This window comes from Ptychodera flava, chromosome 16 (genome assembly GCF_041260155.1).
Source record: "Ptychodera flava strain L36383 chromosome 16, AS_Pfla_20210202, whole genome shotgun sequence".
Lineage (NCBI taxonomy): Eukaryota > Metazoa > Hemichordata > Enteropneusta > Ptychoderidae > Ptychodera > Ptychodera flava.
Genome location: NC_091943.1, coordinates 2,168,080 through 2,189,253, shown reverse-complemented (window position 1 = coordinate 2,189,253; position 21,174 = coordinate 2,168,080). Strand labels below are relative to the sequence as shown.

General features: G+C 34.8%; 1 protein-coding gene across 2 annotated transcripts in view; it reads right to left on the bottom strand.

The window, feature by feature from the left end:
• Nucleotides 1-391: 391 nt before the first annotated feature.
• LOC139152505 (membrane-spanning 4-domains subfamily A member 8-like) overlaps nt 392-21,174 on the bottom strand; it is a 46,634-nt gene continuing 25,851 nt past the window's right edge. For both annotated transcript variants that reach the window (XM_070725665.1, XM_070725664.1), the window contains 5 exons: nt 12,228-12,284; nt 11,260-11,364; nt 10,548-10,670; nt 9,429-9,552; nt 392-8,632 (listed from right to left, as the gene is read on the bottom strand). In XM_070725665.1, the coding sequence (XP_070581766.1) occupies nt 8,493-8,632; nt 9,429-9,552; nt 10,548-10,670; nt 11,260-11,364; nt 12,228-12,284 (549 nt within the window). In that variant the 3' untranslated portion in view covers nt 392-8,492. The remainder of the gene's footprint in view (nt 8,633-9,428; nt 9,553-10,547; nt 10,671-11,259; nt 11,365-12,227; nt 12,285-21,174) is intronic.

The following is a 21,174-nucleotide window of genomic DNA, read 5'->3' as shown; positions in this document are numbered from 1 at the left end:
ATATTTTAAATTTTTCTCTATTCGATCATTTTGCAAAATTTTAGCTGTAAAACTTTAGATTTTGGTACACTCTTCTTAAAATCACTCTTATCCAGTTTTCCCAATTTAATTACAATCGTGTTTAGAGCTAATTTGCTTGGCTAAGACTAAGCTGAGAGGTATCTACACAGAATCGTGCTGACATCCGAATAGATCGACACGAACACTTGGAATTTACGGTGCAAATTAAAATGTGTAAAAAACCGGACTCTCCACCATGTCGCTCGGGAAGGTTTTGAGCGGGGGAATATAATGGTGGAATTTAAGTCACTAGCTAGAGCTAAGACTAAGCTGAGAGGTACCTACACAGAATCGTGCTAACATCCGAATAGATTGACACGTACCCTTGGAATTTACTGTGCGAATTGCAATGTGTAAAATTTATTAAATAAGCCAATTCGAGTGCTTACGTAAATTACTGCAAAGATAAAATGACCTAGCTAACAAAATAGTGCCGTGTAGCTGGAAGCAAGATGTCTAAACCGTGGAGGAGAACAGTTGTCTCGTCCTGCTAGGTATTCAGTTCGTCAAGGAATCTCCTCCAACGTCGATCCTGCCACTCTCTTTTCTCCATTCTCCATTCGAGAGAAAAGAACCAAAAAAGTATATATGTCGAGGCAACAAACCTAACTATACATCAAGTGCTATCGAGGATACACAGATGTTGACGTCTTAGATTCGTCCCATGTGTGGTCGCAAACGGATTCTTAAGGGTTCTCCTCCCACGTCGATCCTACATCTCTCTTTTTCTCAGTCCTTTTTATCCATATTCTCACCTATTGTTTACACCCGCACGTTTGCGCCAGACATGTTATAAATACTTAATTGTTGTGGGCTTTGGCGTCAACGTCGTTTATCACCAGCATGGGGAATCATATGTATGTGTGTAAGTTAGAATTTGGCTTGAATTTTGATATACCCACAGCCCCTATCCAACGTCAGATTGATATTATAACATGGGCGTTCCTCAACTGATGTAGTTACCTCACTCCATGAAAGAGGTAAGCGCTCGAGAGAAAAGAATCAATTAAGTATACATGTCGAGGCAACAAATCTAATTATACATCAAATGCAGTCCAGGATACAGAGATGTTGATGTCATGGAGTCATCTCATGTGTGGTCGTGAATGAATCGTATCACTGGACCGGTGCTAGCGTTTTATTTCAGTGTTGCCTTTGATAAATTAAAAACAAGCGACCTAGCGGCCGAAATAGCTCCGCTGTGTTTATGTAGAGAATAACTATTTTTGACACATGTTGATGAAGAAGGTGGAAAATCTTTGATAGCTCAATGCAGTGGCCAGAGAAAAGTGGCTAAAATAAGCTGCAAAAATACACATTGAAGATTTCATCATACTTTGAATATATCACATTGGATCATCCTTAAGTAAATGTCAACCAAAGCTATCTGATGAGCACATTTGTGAGAATAAAATTTTCTGACCAAAAATGGCAACAATTGCCCCCAAAAATAAAAATTGCAGATTTCATCATAATTTTAAAAGATCAAATTTAGTTCATCTATAGAAACCTGTATACCAAATTTCAAAGCTGTTACACCAGTACTTTTTGAGAAAAACATTTTTTTGACCCAAAATGGGAAAAATTACCCCAAAAATTCAAAATTGCAGATTTCATCATTATTTCAATAAATATCATTTAGTTCATCTATAGAAACCTGTATACCACATTTCAAAGCTATCAGATGAGTAGTTTTGGAAATACACATTTTTTGACCAAAAATGGCAAAAATTGCCCCCAAAATACAAAATTACAGATTTCATCAGAAATTCAATATATATTACTAAGCTCATCTGTAGAAACCTGTAAACCAAATTTCAAAGCTATCAGACCAGTACTTTTTGAGAGACACATGTTTTGACCAAAAATGGCAGAAATTGCCCCAAAATTACAAAAGTGCAGATTTTATCATAATTTCAATAGATATCATTGAAGTGATCTGAGGGATCCTGTATACCAACTTGCAAAGCTATCAGATGATTATTTTTGGAAATACACATTTTTTGACCAAAAATGGAAAAAATTGCCCCAAAAATACAAATTTACAGATTTCATCAGAAATTCAATATATATTACTTAGTTCATCTATAGAAACCTGTATACCAAATTTCAAAATTATCAGACCAGTACTTTTTGAGAAATACATTTTTGACCAAAAAAAGCAAAAATTGCCTTAAAAATGCAAATTTACATATTTCTGCACAATTTGAAGAAATCTGAAATTGATCATCCCTAGGGACATATGTACCAAATATCAAAGCTATCTGACCGGTAGTTTTAAAGAATAAGATTTTTAAAGATTGTTTACCAAAAATGACAAAAATTGCCTTAAAAATACAAATTTGCAAATTTCACCATGATTTGTACAAATCTGACTGAAATCGCCCTAAGTAAACTGCATATCAAATTTCAAAGCAATCGGACAAGCGATTTGAGAGAAGAAGATCTTTTTACCAAAAACACAAAAAAATGCCCCAAAAATACAAATATGCAAATTTCACCACGATTTGAACAAACTTAAGTGAGGTCACCCCTAGTGAACTGCATATCAAATTTCAAAGCAATCGGACTTGCGGTTTCAGAGAAGAAGGCAATTGTTGACGGACGATGGACGACGGACGACGACGACGGACGACGACGGAGAATCAGCCTATTTGATAAGCTCCGCGTCGCTGACAGCGGAGCTAAAAATGATAGAAATCCTCTTCTCGTGTTCCTTTGAGAAGACAGAAATTACACTAGTAGTAGTGTATAAATCGAAAATATATCGTTGGTTGTTTGCAAGAAAATGTCTTTAAAAGCAAATACACAGAGAGTGTCGTGTTTTAAATAAAACAGATCCGCAATCGAAGGGTCAATTGTGTTGATGAGCTGAATCTCTACAAAAACGGGTTTATTCCCGATCAACAAAAGAATTGTACATACTCTGCCTAAAATTTTTCGACATGTTAAAAACACATGCAGAGAGGTATTTGAATTTTTGAAGGCAGTGGAATGCTAATTGCCCTTGTGCTTGTAACTTGAACTAGTAGTCCGGGGTCACTTGTCATGATTTTGGCTTCCGTGTGCATTTCGTGAAGACTCTTGTCAACATATATCATTTTGTTCCGTAATATCTGGAGAGTCCAAAAAACATTGTTGGCATTTTTTCTTTCCACTTTGTCAAGGTCAAATTCAAGGTCATTCGTTACTCCACAAATTCCATTGATTAAGCATTGTAGTACGTACAAAATTGCTATACTCATTGACCAAATTACTTTATAATACCTTCAGTGGTGGAAGGGAACTTCACAGCTCATAAAAGATTTAAAAAACCCTATTGTTTTTGTTTTTTACCATTTTATATGAATTTATATGCAATTACAAGGATTTGCTTGTATTGCAGTAACCGTTGTACAGTCATCTTTTTCCATGCACTGTGTTAAATAATGACACAGATCGGTTTTTGACATGAATTGTGCTTGACAACTACATCATAAATTTCCCTGCATCTCGGCGTAAGCCATCCGCAGTATTATCAACTCTGGTAGGTTGTAAATTCCAGACCTCTGTGCAAAATTTCACTAGTGTAGACAGGATTGCTGTGCAGCTAGCAGTGTGTACTCTCTGCTTGTGAGAGTAAGTCATCCTTTTTCCTCGTATTTCTCTCCAAGTCATATAAAACGATTTGTACTTTTCCTAACAATAGCAGGGATTAGAGACTTGTTGTTATAGGCTACATGCAGAAGCCATTTATCAAAACTAAGCCTCTGCGCTGAGGAATAAAGGCTATTACTTGTGGCTTTTGAAAATCAACTCTAGAACGCACAATGTTGTACTTACCAAGACACCCATTGTTAAAATATTGATACTGAGTACGAGAAATGATTCATTAACAATGGTTGAACCTTTATTGTGAGACACTGGAAGTCCGTAGATTATTTAGGGTTAAAAAACGACGAGATTAGTCATATACGGTGTTAGTAGTTTCTCAGAAACCGTTAAGGCTATTTACTCGATATTTTATTGTCACGGAATCTTGACATTTAGTGGTTGCATTTCACATATACATATTTCACATAACTGACATTGCATGCAAATAACTTCGTCAAAACTTTCAGTAAAAAAGCATTTCATTCCTCCGAAAAGAGGACGTTATGCCTGATATGTCAGGAAGCAAGTGATGAGCTTGTGTCACATATCCCACTGAATACGACACAGTTCTGGAGTTTGTTCACCAGAGAGGTGAATTTTTTTTATGATGTCTTTCCAAGAATATGTTTAGGGATGATGATTTTTCTTCACTTCGAGATTGTGGTGCTTGCTGGCATATAGGGAATGCTTTTTAAATACTTGCCACAAAGGTCTACTCCAGTGAGCAAAATTGCGCTATGAAAAAGCGTTAGAGCAAGGTGATAGCTCTGTATTAATAAGTTTAGCTCGTGGACGACCCTGTACACCAACTTTACTCTCATCTACCATGTAAAGCGCTGGTTCATCTGAACCTATAAAGTTGCTTTCACTAGATCATCAGCTAGTACATACGACAAAAGCATGTGTTTTGTCTGTCAACACTATAAGTTTTCTTTGGGTCCTCTCCATGGGGTTTCTTCATTCAATGCTGGGGAAAAACCACAAAAAGCAGTAAACCAAGGAAAATCTGACTTGTTAAAATTAAGACTCAGTGGTGCAAAAGATCCAAAGGATGCTAGAGCCATTGACATTAACTATCAATCACAAAAGATGTTGGACCAAAAACATTGAAAATGTACTGCGAAATTTAAACACAAATGCAGACCCATTGTGTGAGACTGGATCTGCAAATGTCGGTAATGATAAATACCACCATGCTTGCTGCAGATATCAATTGTTTCCTTGTTGGAAAATTCTTTAGCTGAAGGTTCAGTTTTAAACCTGGCTGAAGTACATGACTCATATTTGGCAATACGTAAGGAACATGGAATTGTGAACCCATCAATTGGAAATAGGAAATTAAAGAAAATTATATCTGATCACATAAAAGTGTGGAATTTGGAAAATCTGCACGACACAGTAAACCAGAATTGGTTTTGCTAAATGCTGCTAAAGATGAAGCAATACAGGGAGTTGCTGAGGAAAGTACAGAGGAAAATGTAAGAGTACTGTTCAAAGCTGCCAAAATTTTGTGAAAAGCAATATCATTTTCAAGATGTACACCAACCAAAGGCAGTCTTACCCAAGCAATTCTCAGAGCCCATTATCAAACAATGATCTGGAAAATGACATCATTGCCTAACCCGACTTGCCACCTCCAGCAAACTAACAATGGAAGCTGGAGGAAAACACATTCATACCCATAGTAAGCATGCTTCCTCCTTTCCCTGAAGCTGTTGTACATTTGATCAGATATTCTTGTAAACAAAATATATACAAAACAAATATCTGCTCTTGCAAGACGAATGCAATGACATCACATGTACGGAAATGTATCACTGTGAGGCTGATGAAAATTATTGTCCGAACTGTTCACCTCGTATAAGTGACACTTTTGTTGATGATTTTGATAATGATTAACAACTTGAGCGAAAATCTTCTGTTTTTATGAAAGTCACTCATGCAGAGTTATCAAAGTTTTGAAGTTGCTGTGTGATCGTATTACTTTTATAACAAAACTTTCTACAGATTAGAGATTATGGCATTAAAAGTCAATGACCTTTGACAAGAAATGTTAGACATCTGACTTCCTGAGAATGTTGTATAAGTTTTATGAATCTGAAATTGTATACAAGATAATCAGTGTGATGTTTTAAGATATGGGAGGCATATCTACGAAAATTAGAAAGAAATTTCATACTGACTTTCAATTGACCTTTGGTAAAGTAGTTCTATATATTTTTAATACAATAACCTTTTTTTCAAAACACCTCAATTTTAATAATGGTAAGGAATAATTCACATCAAAATGCATGTTTCCAAAATTAATATGGTTGCAAACTGGCCATAAAGTCTTTTCATGGCTAAGAAAAAACGATTTTTGTCGATTTTAAGGAAATGACCTTGAAATGACCTTCAGAGTTGTCAGAAAAAATGCCAACAATTTTTTTTTGAAAAACTTGGCCATTAAGTAAATCGATGAGCTAGGTTTGCAAAAATCTTCACTCAAAACACACGGAGTGACAATTGACCCTGGACTATAGACGATATTTACACAAAACAGAAAATACGGGAAAGCAGTTAGCTTTTATGGTAAACTAATAGAGAACTATTTCATAGGAGGACAAAGCCACTTTGCAGTGTTTGCCTCGAAAGTGAACTTTTTGCTCAATCTTTCCTCGAGGAACAGGTCAACCATTCTTTTTCAAAGTAAGAATAAAAATCGCTGGGTCACCGTCCAAATGTTGGTACTCAAGAAACAAATTACCCAAGATTTACTGATGTTTGAATATCAATATTGCTGCCATCCCTATATTAACTCTAAATTTTCAATTATTGGTTTTCGATTTTCAAAAAACTTAGACGGTAAAAAGTTTTCTTATACCAAAGAATTATAAATGAAACCCCGCAAGTGGTAGGTCAAAAACTGAATTGTAAACCTTAGAGTCCGAATGTCTGTCCCGTGGATCATTCTGATTAAGCCGACAATTTTGTCAGTGCTTAAGTGGAGATACACCAACTGTTTGCAACATTCATATCGCTGCTTTTTCACACATTGAGGATCTGCTCAGAGTACCGCGCAAGGTTTTAGTTCCGCTTCAAACTGACAGACCTTTGTATTGTCAGACAGAACTAAGAGGATTCTCCGCTCTACACTCTCATTTATATGATTTTGACTTACTATTCTATTTCTAGATGGTGTTAAAATTTGACAAATAATATTTCTTTTTGGTGGAGACAATTCGAAACCAACTCAGAGCGCTTGTTTACCACCGTAGATTTGTCTGCGTGAGACAAATTTACAGCTGCGGTTTTAAACAAACGCTCTGAGTTCGTTTTAAAATGTTGCCACCAACCAAACAAATACTAAATACAAAACTAAAGCTTCTTGAGGTACACTATATAATTGAAAATATACAGGATGTATGGATAAATGAATGGTTTCAATATATGTGTAGGTAATAAAGAAAACCAGTACTCTACAGAACGTCAAATTATGGAATGATTTTAGAAAAACAGTCATGGCGTGTGACTGCACGGTGAGTTCATCAGTCTCAAAACCACAGGTTACCACTTCATTATTGATTGTTTTTCTAAAATCATTCTATAATTTGATAAAAATATTACAATTGTCTTCAATTGTCTATATTAAAGCAATAATAAGTCCTTTCAAAAAATTGGATACTCAAACGTCGTTTCGGTTGAAGAAACGTATACTAGCTAAAGAAGTCTTGTGCAATGTTCAACATTACTCCTTCAAACTGAACTTTTATTACATTAAAGAGGCACTCCCACTTGGTAACATTTTTAAAACATATTTTTTTAATGCCAACGGTCGATATTTGACGTGGCGACTCCGCGCGGATCGCGAGATATCTATAAAAACATGTCATTTCCCGAGCGTATTTTTCACATCCCGAAGTTTTACGATCGTTTCTGGTTATGACCCGAAATCCCCCGAAAGTGTGTTGTTGTGCTGATTGACGATATTCTAAGGAGTCCAAAAACGTTCGAATGACGCAATTAAATTACCTCCTACTGCGATGACTTTATATACATCATTATCAATGCCTTTACCTCTCGTAATTCTTGTTTAAAACTTCTCCTTAGTTTTTGTCGTTTTCATTATTCTCAATCAGTTGTATTAAATTTTTAAACAATACCACATAGATATCAGTTTTTACGTGTAAAATATTAGTTGCCTCTGATGACTACATTTTGTCGTCTGCCACACACGTACGCGTGGTTCGATACATAGCGGCCGCCGCGTGTGGTATGCGCGCACACCACGCGGCGGCCACTATGCATACTATGTATCAACCACACCTATCTGTGCTAGTCACCTATGCGAATTCTGGTGGAATCAGCAAACTTTGTTTTTCGGGGTTTTTTGCCGAGTCAGTAAGACTCGGCTTTCTCCCATGGGACATGACCGCTCACCGACGCGAGTGGTACTGCTGTGGCGTACAGCAGCGTCAGCGTAGACTCGTACTCCATAGCTTAGTTGACAATGGCCCCAGTGCCGAACGTTCTATGTTCGGAAGCTGAATTCAGGTGGGCCACCGGAATTCAAACTTTAACTTTTTTGAGGACATGTTTTTTTCGATATCTCGCGATCCGCGCGCAGTCGCCATGTCAAATATCGACCGTTGGCATTAAAAAAATGTGTTTTAAAAATGTTACCAAGTGGGAGTGCCTCTTTAAGTTGAGGGCTTTGTCAATCGAAAGTGTCAACTTTTCCACCGATTTTACTTATACATTAAATTAGAAGATAAATTATGCATGTACAGTATTTTGCATATATTCTGTTGACGGGTTAATTAGCGACTCGCTTTTGAGTCCTTGCTTGGAAGTTGCTCTGAATACATCATTTGTTCTGGAGAGATGTTCAGCTTGCCTTGTGGGTATTGTCCCTGTAGGTTGTAAGATTGAAATTTCTCTGTTGGGGGTCCTTGGTAACCTGTAAAGGCACAAAGGAAAGCATAACCAATCGACGAACAAACAAATACACAAGAATTAGCAAACACAAATGCATACATACCTAGATACCTACCTATATCTACCTACTTACCTACATATGCCTTCTGCCTGCCTGCCTGCCTGCTGACCGACCGACCGACCGACCGACCGACCTACCTACCTACCTACCTACCTACCTACCTACCTACCTACCTACCTACCTACCTACCTACATACATACATACATACATACATACATACATACATACATACATACATACATAGACTGACAGATAGACAAACAGATAGACAATCGTAGTTACATAAGTACATACACGCTTACAGATATGAGACACAGTTCGACGATGCACAGATTAAAGGAAACGAACAGGTGATCACAAGGAAAGAAATGACTGTGCTTTATGAGGAAACCTTTTTATTTCGCAACAGTGTGGAAGAAACAAGCAAAATTGAGCAGATAAGAGTTTTGTTACGTCATGGCAACTAGTACCCTTTTATTATACCAAACGTCTGACGATTTTGTCAGAAAGGTCAAACTTCTGAGTTGAGTGTAATAGATTAGATCATAGACCCTCGAGAAAAACGTTTTTCTCGAGAGTCTATGATTAGATACAGATGCGGGGTAAATTTAAATCTCCGCAAAAGTTGTACAGATGTAATGACAACGCATGGAGATATTCCAGACTAGGTTCTGCTCTTTAAATGAGGATGATATGAGTTTCGCAATGTAGCTATTTCACTTAAAATATTCGTCTACAAAGGTCTCTAATCTTAACCTGCATTTATATCTGTTAAAGGTACACCAGTTGGCATCAAAAACATTGTTCTTTGAGCTCCACCAGAGGCGGTCATTGGTTGCATGGGGGCATCTTGTTGTCCTTGAGCTCGGTAGTAAATCCTCTACAGAGAGAGAGAGAGAGAGAGAGAGAGAGAGAGAGAGAGAGAGAGAGAGAGAGAGAGAGAGAGAGAGAGAGAGAGAGAGAGAGAGAGAGAGATCAACACTGAAAATATAATAAAATACAAATGGTAACACTTTTTCTTTTACAGTACAAAAGAAATATTATTCTCTCTATTTATAGTGATGAATTATTTTCCTCGGGTTACAAAATTATCTTAAAATACCGACAGAACGATGAAATAAAATGCTACATTATCATTAAATACCGACAGAACGATGAAATAAGATGCTTTCTTGTTAACGTATCAACGAAAAAGCCATCTCTACACATGATAAAATGTCCCCAGCTTCATATTTTATTCGCTGCAATTGATAGCATATGATTATTGACGTTTTGTCAAGTGCGTCATTGTAGTTAACCTACGAGTTCCTTTTCCCTGTAATGAGGCTGGTTCCCTAACACTATCTATTACAAAGAATCATGCACTTTCACTGAACCATGTCCAACCAATGTGTAACATGCATTGCTTACTAAATGTTGTTGGAAGTACACAATTTGTATCAACTTTAGGGAAGTGCAACATTATCATGACAATGAACTGGGTACAAAATAGTATGATTAAGAGTTTAATCGCGGAATAGCATTACAAATAAGTGCGTAAGCACAATATTTTTCAGTATTTCTTTTACTCTATATTGACGTGGAAGCAGGCCAAAAGATAACATGCACTGGATATATGTTATGGACATTGATGAGAATAGTTGCAAAGCCGCATTCAATATTACTAAACGTTCCTGAATTATCAGGGATCAACAAAATGAATCAAATGGTGATATAAAAAGTAACACGTCTTAGATGCCGTAGATTGCAGCTGTCAAATCAGAGACAAGATTATTCACTATCGTCATATTTGGCTACAGCCAAACCTATGGAATTACCAATCGATTGCACATCGGCCTACATTTCATCATATAACAACGCTTTCTGAATACTCACCGGTATCATTTGTTGCCTACAGCAGACAGCCCGGCCGCAAACCACAGAATGGATTATGGCGATGACACACTCGACAAGTGCTACGAAAGTCGTAATAGCATCAGCAACGCATTGTGCAATGTACTGAAAAATTAGTTTAATAAGGAATTGCATAGCTTCATTGTATGATTAATTAGAGACTGTCGATGCAAAATTATTTAACTCATTGACATGTTTCCTGTATTCAATGTGTTTTAAGGAGTTAAAATCAGCAAAATAGCAATACAATTAAAATTTGAATACGTGACAATCAAGAATGTTTCACATTGCATGCCTTTGTGTGTTGAGTACATATCAATCAATCAATCAAGAAAATTTACAAAGCGCCAATATCTAATAAAATTGTTCAAAGGCGCTGTACATAAATATAAATCATTCTGTAAAAAGGGTATGTAGGCAAAAGGAAAAAGCTCAATAAAAACATGATGAAATAAAAAGATAAAAAATAAAAATAAATAAAATGATATCAAATCATAACAATCATACACACAGTGTTTACAACAGTTTGTAATTTAACATTTTGAGCAGTCACAAGTGGCAGTACAACAATATGCCACACAAAAATAAACTTTGAACACGTAAAGGTGATTATTTTACTTTTGTTGTGCTTGAAAGAAGTGAAAATGTATGAATGAGCACATAATGTGAACGTTATGTTGCTAATCATACATACTTCATAATATCGACATTCCTGGATCGCTACACCCAGTGACATAGGCAAAATAAGGGCACCACTGAGAACAGCTGCTATAATAGAACACGTGAGGGTAGCGATGATCTGATCGGTGGAGAGAATAAAAGATCACGTTAATCATGAAGACAGGTTAAACTTATTTTCTAATTAAATACGGCTAGTTTTCAATCGGGTTCGAACCCACAACATACGGCATCAGTCGCCAAGCGGAGAGGCCACAGAGAGAACTGCTCGGCTAAATCTCCACTCCCAAAAAGAGTGGTTCAATAGCCGGCTAAGTTGTTACATTTTTCTGACTGAGACCGCTCCACACGTTGTAGAGTTCGTGAAGCACCCACGCACGCATGCTCACTATCACACATCGCACATACAAACTTTATCAAGGCGAAGAAACGAACTTCATCACTTTAACTGGGCGAACGATAACCTCGGGGACAATTCTGTCCATCAGCAGAGTTACCAACCCAGGGTAGAAAATACGGCTAGTTTTCAATCGAGTTTAAATAGAAAATAACGGAAATGTGCTTTATGAATGCTCCCAAAATTTAAATTATAATATATAGTGCAGTACCTCTACAGAAGACGTATTTTATGAAATGTGAAAAGCTGGAGTAACCACCGTTGCAACGTAGTAACCTCATTAAGATAATTTAAATCACAAATGGCGATTCTAACCGAGAACTAAGTAAGAAAAGTGAAGTTAAGTCAATCAATCGAAAGCAGGGTATAATAATTATATGCTGAATTTTTCCATAAGTTGCAAGCAGTGATATACAGGCCTATCCACTTGTTGTAAGCTGTCCCTGCTGCTTTAATATTATTTTTGAGTAACTCGATATTGTTTTGAGAAAATCATCAGTCATTGTAATTCTGAAAGAATATGTACACAGTTAATAACGGAATATTTCGTTTAACAAACCCAGTAACACAGAAAATCGCATACATACCATCCCCTTAGTTTTACGCCGTGCAGCTAAAACACCTAGTGACCCAGTGACGATAATCTGAAAGTTAAATAGACAAAAAATTCACAAAACAATGAAGTGATTTATAGGGTAAATCATAAGGCTTTAGATAATCAAAGACGATAGAAGACACTAAATGAGTTCAACCAATACCCTTCAACGATTTACTTCTGTGACTGTTTTCCTTTCTCTTCCTGTAAATGTTGACAAGTTGTATTTACTTTTTATTTATTGGTTTATTTATTTTATTTTATCACATTTATTTATCATTTTTTTCTTAATTTATTTATTTATTTATTCATTTATTTATTTATTCATTTATTTATTTATTTATTTATTCATTCATTCATTTATTTAAATATATATATATTTATTTATTTATTTGATAAATGCTGTAAATGTGCAATGTATATTTATCTTTGGGATATTATTTGGTGTTGAACTGCTAGAGAGCATTTCCGACATTAATTTATTGCTCACGTATTCACACATGCGAGCATATGTCGCAGCGATGTTTGTCTGTCTGTGTGTCTGTGTCTGTGTGTCTGTCTTTCTGTCTGTCTGTCTGTGTGCTCGGTATCTCAAAAACGGCCTTTCAGATCAGAATCAAATCTGGTACATGGATTCAGTGTGCAATGGCAAGAACTGACTAGTTTTTGTTGGGTCTGGCTTGCTTACTTTTTGCTCATTTGTATAATTAATGATTTTAGAAAAATCGGATATACATTGAGACCGACTGCAAACAATTTATTTGATTTGCTACAAATGTTGACCACATCAAATATATCAGCCATGAAAGACATTAAAAGGGTGACATGAAAGATAATTGCTAATTTGCATGTTTGATGAACTTTTCTAATTAGGGATATGTTATCTAAATCGACTCGATCAAAATTGATGAAACTTGGTATGCATATTGAAGATACTATGATTTAACATTATTGAAAGTAGTTGAGCATTTTTACTTCAGCCAATTTCTAATTTGCATATTTAATAAACTTTCCTAATTAGCGATATATAACTGAATTGACTTGATCAAAACTGATTAAACTTGCTATGTACATTAAAGATACAATGATATAACATTATTGAAAGTTATGAACTGTTTTTTACTTCAGCCAGTTCCTGATTTGCATATTTAATGAACTTTCCTAATTACGGACATGTATCTGAATTGACTTGGCCAAAGTTCAAAGTTCTTGCTACGGATATTGAAGATAGTATAATACAACATTATTGAAAGTCATTAAGGATTTTTACTTCAGCCGATTCAAAATTTGAATTTAATGAACTTCCCTAATTGGGGATATTTATCTTTATTGACTAAACCAAAGTTGATGAAAATTGCTATGTGCATTAAAGATACAGTGATTCAACATTATAAAAGTCATTTAACATTTTTACTGATTTAGCTGATTTTACTGATTTAATTTACCTGATCAAAGTTGGCAAAACATGCTATGCACATTGATGATTATACCAGGTTATAACAAAAGTCATTTCGCATGTTCATGCCAGGTTATTTATAATTTGCATATCTAATGAGCTTTCAAAGTTTGGCCTATAAAGCTTGAAGGACTTGACCAAAGGAATATGACATAAAACTGGTCCAATAATCATTTTCATTCAAGGTAATACATTACCAGGTCCATGGGACATTTGAGATTTACAAATTTAAGTAGGACCATCCTGAACCACTGATAGTTAGTGGTGGTACCAGGTGTCCGGAATGGGTAAGCGTACCCTGCTAGCATGCTACACCCGTCAGGATTGGTCCCAAAATTGTCTAATATTGTATGAAGTGATACAGTATATGAATCACTGTTATAAGTCAAAGCCGGGAATGCTGTTGCTAATCATTTGAGTGACCGAGGTGTCATATTTGGCCACAATGTCATAATATCGACCGTAGAACTTTTTGAAAGTCCTCACGAGTCTTTTGGATGTATATCCCTGTCTCACTAGTTTTGATACTAATAAGCTGTGTCTCATTTGAAAATCTGCGTAGGAATCACAAGCCCTACAATATCTGAGAAGTTGAGACACATACACACCATAAGCAGGTGCAGATGGAATATTACTTGATAAGTGGGGATAATTTATGATTTCAAAATCAAAATCATCCCTTTTGTCATACAGCTTGGTGTGTAGCCCATTAGTACCCACTTGCAGGAACAGATCAAGATATGAAGCTGAGTTCCTACTCTCAGTTGTTTCTTTGATTTCCAATTCATCAGGGTATATATGATGTAAGTAATTTGATATGTCTGGATTGTTTAGACTAATCAGATCATCAATATATCTGTGCGTGTTGGTAAAACGCCATGCAAGTTTTTTAGACCCTGCTTTGTAGAGAAATTACGCTTGCTCTTTAAAGTGGTGATGCAATGACAGCATTCAAAGAAATTAATGATTTTTATTTCAGCTAATTACATATTTGAATACTTAATGAACTTTAGAATTAATCTCAGGTGAATATTGTTCATTATGTTGATCATAACACTTTCAATAAAGTTGCAAACATGTGGCAAAGGTTCAAATTTCCACATAACTGCAATATATAATGAAACGCTTGAGTATTTTCAGTTCATATCTGGTTATCATTTAGTAAAGCATTTCATGACCTCATAGAAATATCCGGCCTTGGCCGATGACATCAATTAATTAGTTTGTTTAACGACTTGTTTTAGAAGTGGAAACTGTATTTAGTTGCTATCATAGTGGTTTTTCAGGAAAGTTTTGTATTTTTAAAGCAAGATGATTTTGAATTTGTATTCTACATGCTGGAAATTCGGTAGTATGTACGGTCATGCATGATGTTGACAGTGATCAGTTTGGAATAGTCATATAAGCAAATCTCATAGTAAATTAGGTAATGATAAAGCGTATTTTGGGTTTCGACGGTCCGCAGAATGCCAGCTAGACTTTGTATTCAGCTCTAATTAGGAGTGGCTTAGAATATTGTAGTTGTTTGTGGGTGGTTACATCCGAACAGAATATAAATAGGATTTTGCAATCGTTCAACGAAAGGCTACCTAGAATATCCGTCACCACGCGGATTTAGATTCAAAAGACAGAAGGCCGTGGGCTAGAGGGGGTCAACGTGCAACCCCCCCCCTCCGACAGGATAACAAACCTGTATGTTTCAGAAGCCTTGAGATCCCTAGAATACTAAATGGGATTTTAACAGAAAAAATATAGGGATGGAATAGCTGTTATGGTCATGTTTTGAAGGGTACCGCAAAATCACCATTTTCCAACCCAAATGCATTTTCGTCAAATCTGTCTTCTTGTAAGTCATGTGCTGAGCTTACTTTTTAACATAACCTCACTTGTTTGGTATTATTAGAAAGGGAATTCATTCGTCTTTAAGATGGCATATTGTACTATGCAATATCTTCTACAGTTTTTGTGAAATATGACAAAAACTTACCCCATACCCAAAAATTTAACATTGCAAATTACAGTAAATCTCAAATTCTACCATTTTTTTCGCTTGGCATAATAAAAAATGCAATGCTTTGAATAAAATCTGTTTTATTTGATACAGGGACATTTCAGAAATATGAAAGACTTTTAACAGAAAAAACATTGGGACTCTACAGCTGTAACAGTCATATTTTGAAGGGTAACGCAAAATCACAGTGTTACAGATTAGCATGCATTTATGTTAAACCTGTCTTCCTATAAGTCATCTGAATAGCCTGTTTTTGAATATAACCTTATTTGTTAGGTACCATTATAAGATCATTTACGAATCTTTAAAATGACATATTGTAACATGCAACATCTAGTACAGTTTTCATGAATATGACCAAAACTTACCCCATACCCCAAAGTTTACATTGAAAATTGCAGTCATAGCTAAAATAAAATTTTACAAATTTCTTAGCTAGACACAAAAAATCTGGCAGTTTTTGCGTTTAAATTTGTTTTATTTGATACAGGGACATGTCAGAAATATGAAATAGACTTTTAACAGAAAAAAATATTGAGACTGTACAGCTGTAACAGTCATATTTTGAAGGGTACAGCAAAACCACAGTGTTGCAGATTTGCATGCATTTTTGTTAAACTTGTGTTCATATAGGTCATCTGCTGAGCCTGTTTTTGATTATAACCTCATTTGTTAGGTATCATTAGAAAGATAATTTACTAATCTTTAAAATGACATATTGTAACATGCAATATATTGTATAGTATTCATGATTCATGACCAAAACTTACCCCATACCCCAAAGTTTACATTGAAAATTGCAGTCAAAGCTAAAATCAAATTCTACAAATTATTTAGCTAGACACAAAAAATCTGGCCGTTTTTGCGATTAAATCTGTTTTATTTGGTACAAGAACATGTCAGAAATATCAAATAGACTTTTAACAGAAAAAATATTGGGACTCTACAGCTGTAACAGTCATATTTTGAAGGGTACCGCAAAATCACAGCGTTGTAGATTGGCATGCATTTTTGTTGAATCTGTCTAAATTAAAGTCATCTGCTGAGCTTGCTTTTGAATATAACCTCATTTGTTAGGTATCATTAGAAAGATAATTTACTTATCTTTAAAATGACATATTGTAACATGCAATATCTAGTATAGTTATCATGAATATGACTAAAACTTACCCCATATCCCAAAGTTTACATTGAAAATTGCAGTCATAGCTAAAATCAAATTCTACCAATTTTTTAGCTAGACACAAAAAATCTGGCCAATTTTGCTATTAAATCTGTTTTATTTAGTACAACGACATGTCAGAAATATCAAACAGACTTTTATCAGAAAAAATATTGGGACTCTACAGCTGTAACAGTCATATTTTGAAGGGTACAGCAAAACCACAGTGTTGCAGATTTGCATGCATTTTTGTTGAACTTGTGTTCGTATAGGTCATCTGTTGAGCCTGTTTTTGATTATAACGTCATTTGTTAGGTATCATTAAGAAGATAATTTACTAATCTTTGAAATGACATATCGTAACATGCAATATATTGTATAGTATTCATAATTCATGACCAAAACTTACCCCATACCCCAAAGTTTACATTGAAAATTGCGGTCAAAGATAAAATCAAATTCTACCATTTTTTAACCCAGACATATAAAATCTGTCAGTTTTTGCTATTAAATCTGTTTTATGTGGTACAAGAACATGTCAGAAATATCAAATAGACTTTTAACAGAAAAAATATTGGGACTCTACAGCTGTAACAGTCATATTTTGAAGGCTACTGCAAAACCACAGTGTTGCATATTTGCATTCATTTTTGTTAAACCTGTCTTCTTATAAGTCATCTGCTGAGCTTGTTTTTGAATATAACCTCATTTGTTAGGTACCATTATAAAGATAATTTACTAATCTTTAAAATGACATATTGTAACATGCAACATCTAGTATAGTTTTCATGAAATATGACCAAAACTTACCCCATACCCCAAAGTTTACATTGAAAATTGCAGTCATAGCTAAAATAAAATTTTACAAATTTTTTAGCTAGACACAAAAAAACTGGCAGTTTTTTGCTATTAAATCTGTCTTATTTGGTACAGGGACATGTCAGAAATATGAACTAGACTTTTAACAGAAACAATATGTGGATTCTATGGCTGTAACCGGCATATTCTGTGGGGTACTGCAAAATCACAGCAGTGCAGACCCATATGTGTTTTTGTTAATTTTGTCCATTGTAGGTCATCTGCTGAGCTTATTTTATTACATAACCATGTTTATTTGGTACCATTGAAAAGGTAATTTACCACTTTTTTCAAATGACATATTTTAATATGCAATATCTTGTTTAGGTTTCATCAAATAGGACCAAAGCTTACCCCATACCCCAAGGTTTATATAGCAATTAATTACTGCAAATCTGAAACTCTACCATTTTTACAATTTATTAACTTTGTATACAAAAGGCATTGCTTGTATGCAATCTATGAAATCTGTGTTTTTGTTAAAAAAGTATGTCACAAATATGAAATAAACTTTTAACAGGAATATCATGATTTGATAGCCTTTTGGATCATATTTGGAAGGGTACCCAGGTATAAGGGCAAATTTGCCGAAACACATACCTTTGACATATATTGGTTCCCCCTCCAAAAATGATCCAAATGGCTACTAAATTTTATCATTTTCCCGTTCAAAGTTAATTTTATACTTTGACATACTTTACAAATAAATCAGATTTCATACAAGAATGGCCTTTTGTATTATGTGTAGCAAAAAATGGTAGAATTTAAGATAAGCCATAATTTGCTATTTGAACTTTTGGGGTAAGGGGTAAAGTTTGACCATATTTCAGAAAAACTATGAAGGACATTGCATATTACAATATGTCATCTAAAAGAAGAATAAATTGCCCTACTAATGATACCTCACAAGCGAGGTTGTGTTACAAAATAAGCTAAGCAGGTGACTTACAAGAAGAAGAATTTAACAAAAAAGGTGCCAGTCTGTGGTACCGTGATTTAGCAGTTCCTTTCAAAACATGCCTGTTACAACTATACAATCCACATATTTTTTCTGTTAAAAGTCTATTTCACATATCTGACATGACCAAGTACCAAATACAACAGATTTAATACCAAAACAGAGCTCTTTTTATCATGTCTAGCTAAAAATTCGCGGAATTTGATCACGTTAGCTATAACAGTACTCTATATAAACCTTGGGGTATGGGGTAAGTTTCGGTCATATTCCATAAAACTGTACAAGATATTGCATGTTACAATAAATCATTGTAAATACCAGTTCATTACCTTTCCAATGATACTAAACAAGCCAGGTTATAATAAATAACAAGCTCAGCAGACGAATTATAAGAAGACAGATTTAACAAAAACGAATGCAAATCAGGAATACTGAGATTTTGCTGTACCCTTAAAAATACAGCTGTTAGAGCTATAGAGTCCCAATATTTTTTCTGTTAAAAGTTCATTTCATATTTCTGATATGGCCAAGTTCAAATTAAAACAGATTTCATACAAAAAATTGCCCAATGGTTTATGTCTCCGTAAAAAATTGATAGATTTTAGCTATGAAAGTAGTTTACGATGTCAACTTTGGGGTATGGGCTAAGTTTTGGTCATATTTCATAAAAACTGTAGAAAAGGGAAAAATGGCCAGACTTTTTGTGTGTACCTCATAAATTTGTAAAATTTGATTTTAGCTATGACTGCAATTTTCAATGTAAACTTTGGGGTATGGGGTAAGTTTTGGTCATATTTCATGAAAACTATACTAGATGTTGCATGTTACAATATGTCATTTTAAAGATTAGTAAATTATCTTTATAATGGTACCTAACAAATGAGGTTATATTCAAAAACAAGCTCAGCAGATGACCTATAGGAAGACAGCTTTAACAAGAATGCACGCAAATCTGCAACACTGTGAATTTGCGGTACCCTTCAAAATATGACTGTTACAGCTGTAGAGTCCCAATATTTTTTCTGTTAAAAGTCTATTTGATATCTTTGACATTTCCCTGTACCACATAAAACAGATTTAATAGCAAAAACGGCCAGACTTTTTGCGTCTAGCTAAAAAAATTGTAGAATTTGGTTTTAGATTTGACCGCAATTTTCAATGTAAACTTTGGGGTATGGGGTAAGTTTTGGTCATATATACTGAATACTATACTATATATTGCATGTTACAATATGTCATTTTAAAGATTAGTAAATTATCTTTCTAATGATACCTAACAAATGAGGTTATATTCAAAAACAAGCTCAGCAGATGACTTAAATGAAGACAGGTTTAACAAAAATGCATGCAAATCTGCAACGCTGTGATTTTGCGGTACCCTTCAAAATATGACTGTTACAGCTGTAGAGTCCCAATATTTTTTCTGTTAAAAGTCTATTTCATATTTCTGACATGTCCCTGTACCAAATAAAACAGATTTAATCGCAAAAATGGCCAGACTTTTTGTGTGTGCCTCAAAAATTTGTAAAATTTGATTTTAGCTATGACTGCAATTTTCAATGTAAACTTTGGGGTATGGGGTAAGTTTTGGTCATGAATCATGAAAACTATACTAGATATTGCATGTTACAATATGTCATTTTAAAGATTAGTAAATTATCTTTCTAATGATACCTAACAAATGAGGTTATATTCAAAAACAGGCTCAGCAGATGACTTATAGGAAGACAGGTTTAACAAAAAATGCATGCAAATCTGCAACGCTGTGATTTTGCGTTACCCTTCAAAATATGACTGTTACAGCTGTAGAGTCCCAATATTTTTTCTGTTAAAAGTCTATTTCATATTTCTGACATGTCCCTGTATCAAATAAAACAGATTTCATTCAAAGCATTGCATTTTTTATCATGCCAAGCTAAAAAATTGGTAGAATTTGAGATTTACTGTAATTTGCAATGTTAAATTTTGGGGTATGGGGTAAGTTTTTGTCATATTTCACAAAAACTGTAGAAGATATTGCATAGTACAATATGTCATCTTAAAGAAGAATAAATTCCCTTTCTAATGATACCAAACAAGTGAGGTTATGTTAAAAAATAAGCTCAGCACATGACTTACAAGAAGACAGATTTGACGAAAATGCATTTGGGTTGGAAAATGGTGATTTTGCGGTACCCTTCAAAACATGACCATAACAGCTATTCCATCCCTATATTTTTTCTGTTAAAATCCCATTTAGTATTCTAGGGATCTCAAGGCTTCTGAAAAATACAGGTTTGTTATCCTGTCGGGGGGGGGGGTTGCACGTAGACCCCCCTCTAGCCCATGGACTACAGGCTATCTAAACTTAACCTCCTGCTCAAAACTTACAGAAGACAAATAGCAGACTTAATATTTTTCTATAAGTATTTTTATAGATATTATGATATTAATTTAGATGACTTTGCATTATAGCGCCAATTATAATTATCCCTGTACCAGATCAAGTAACGAC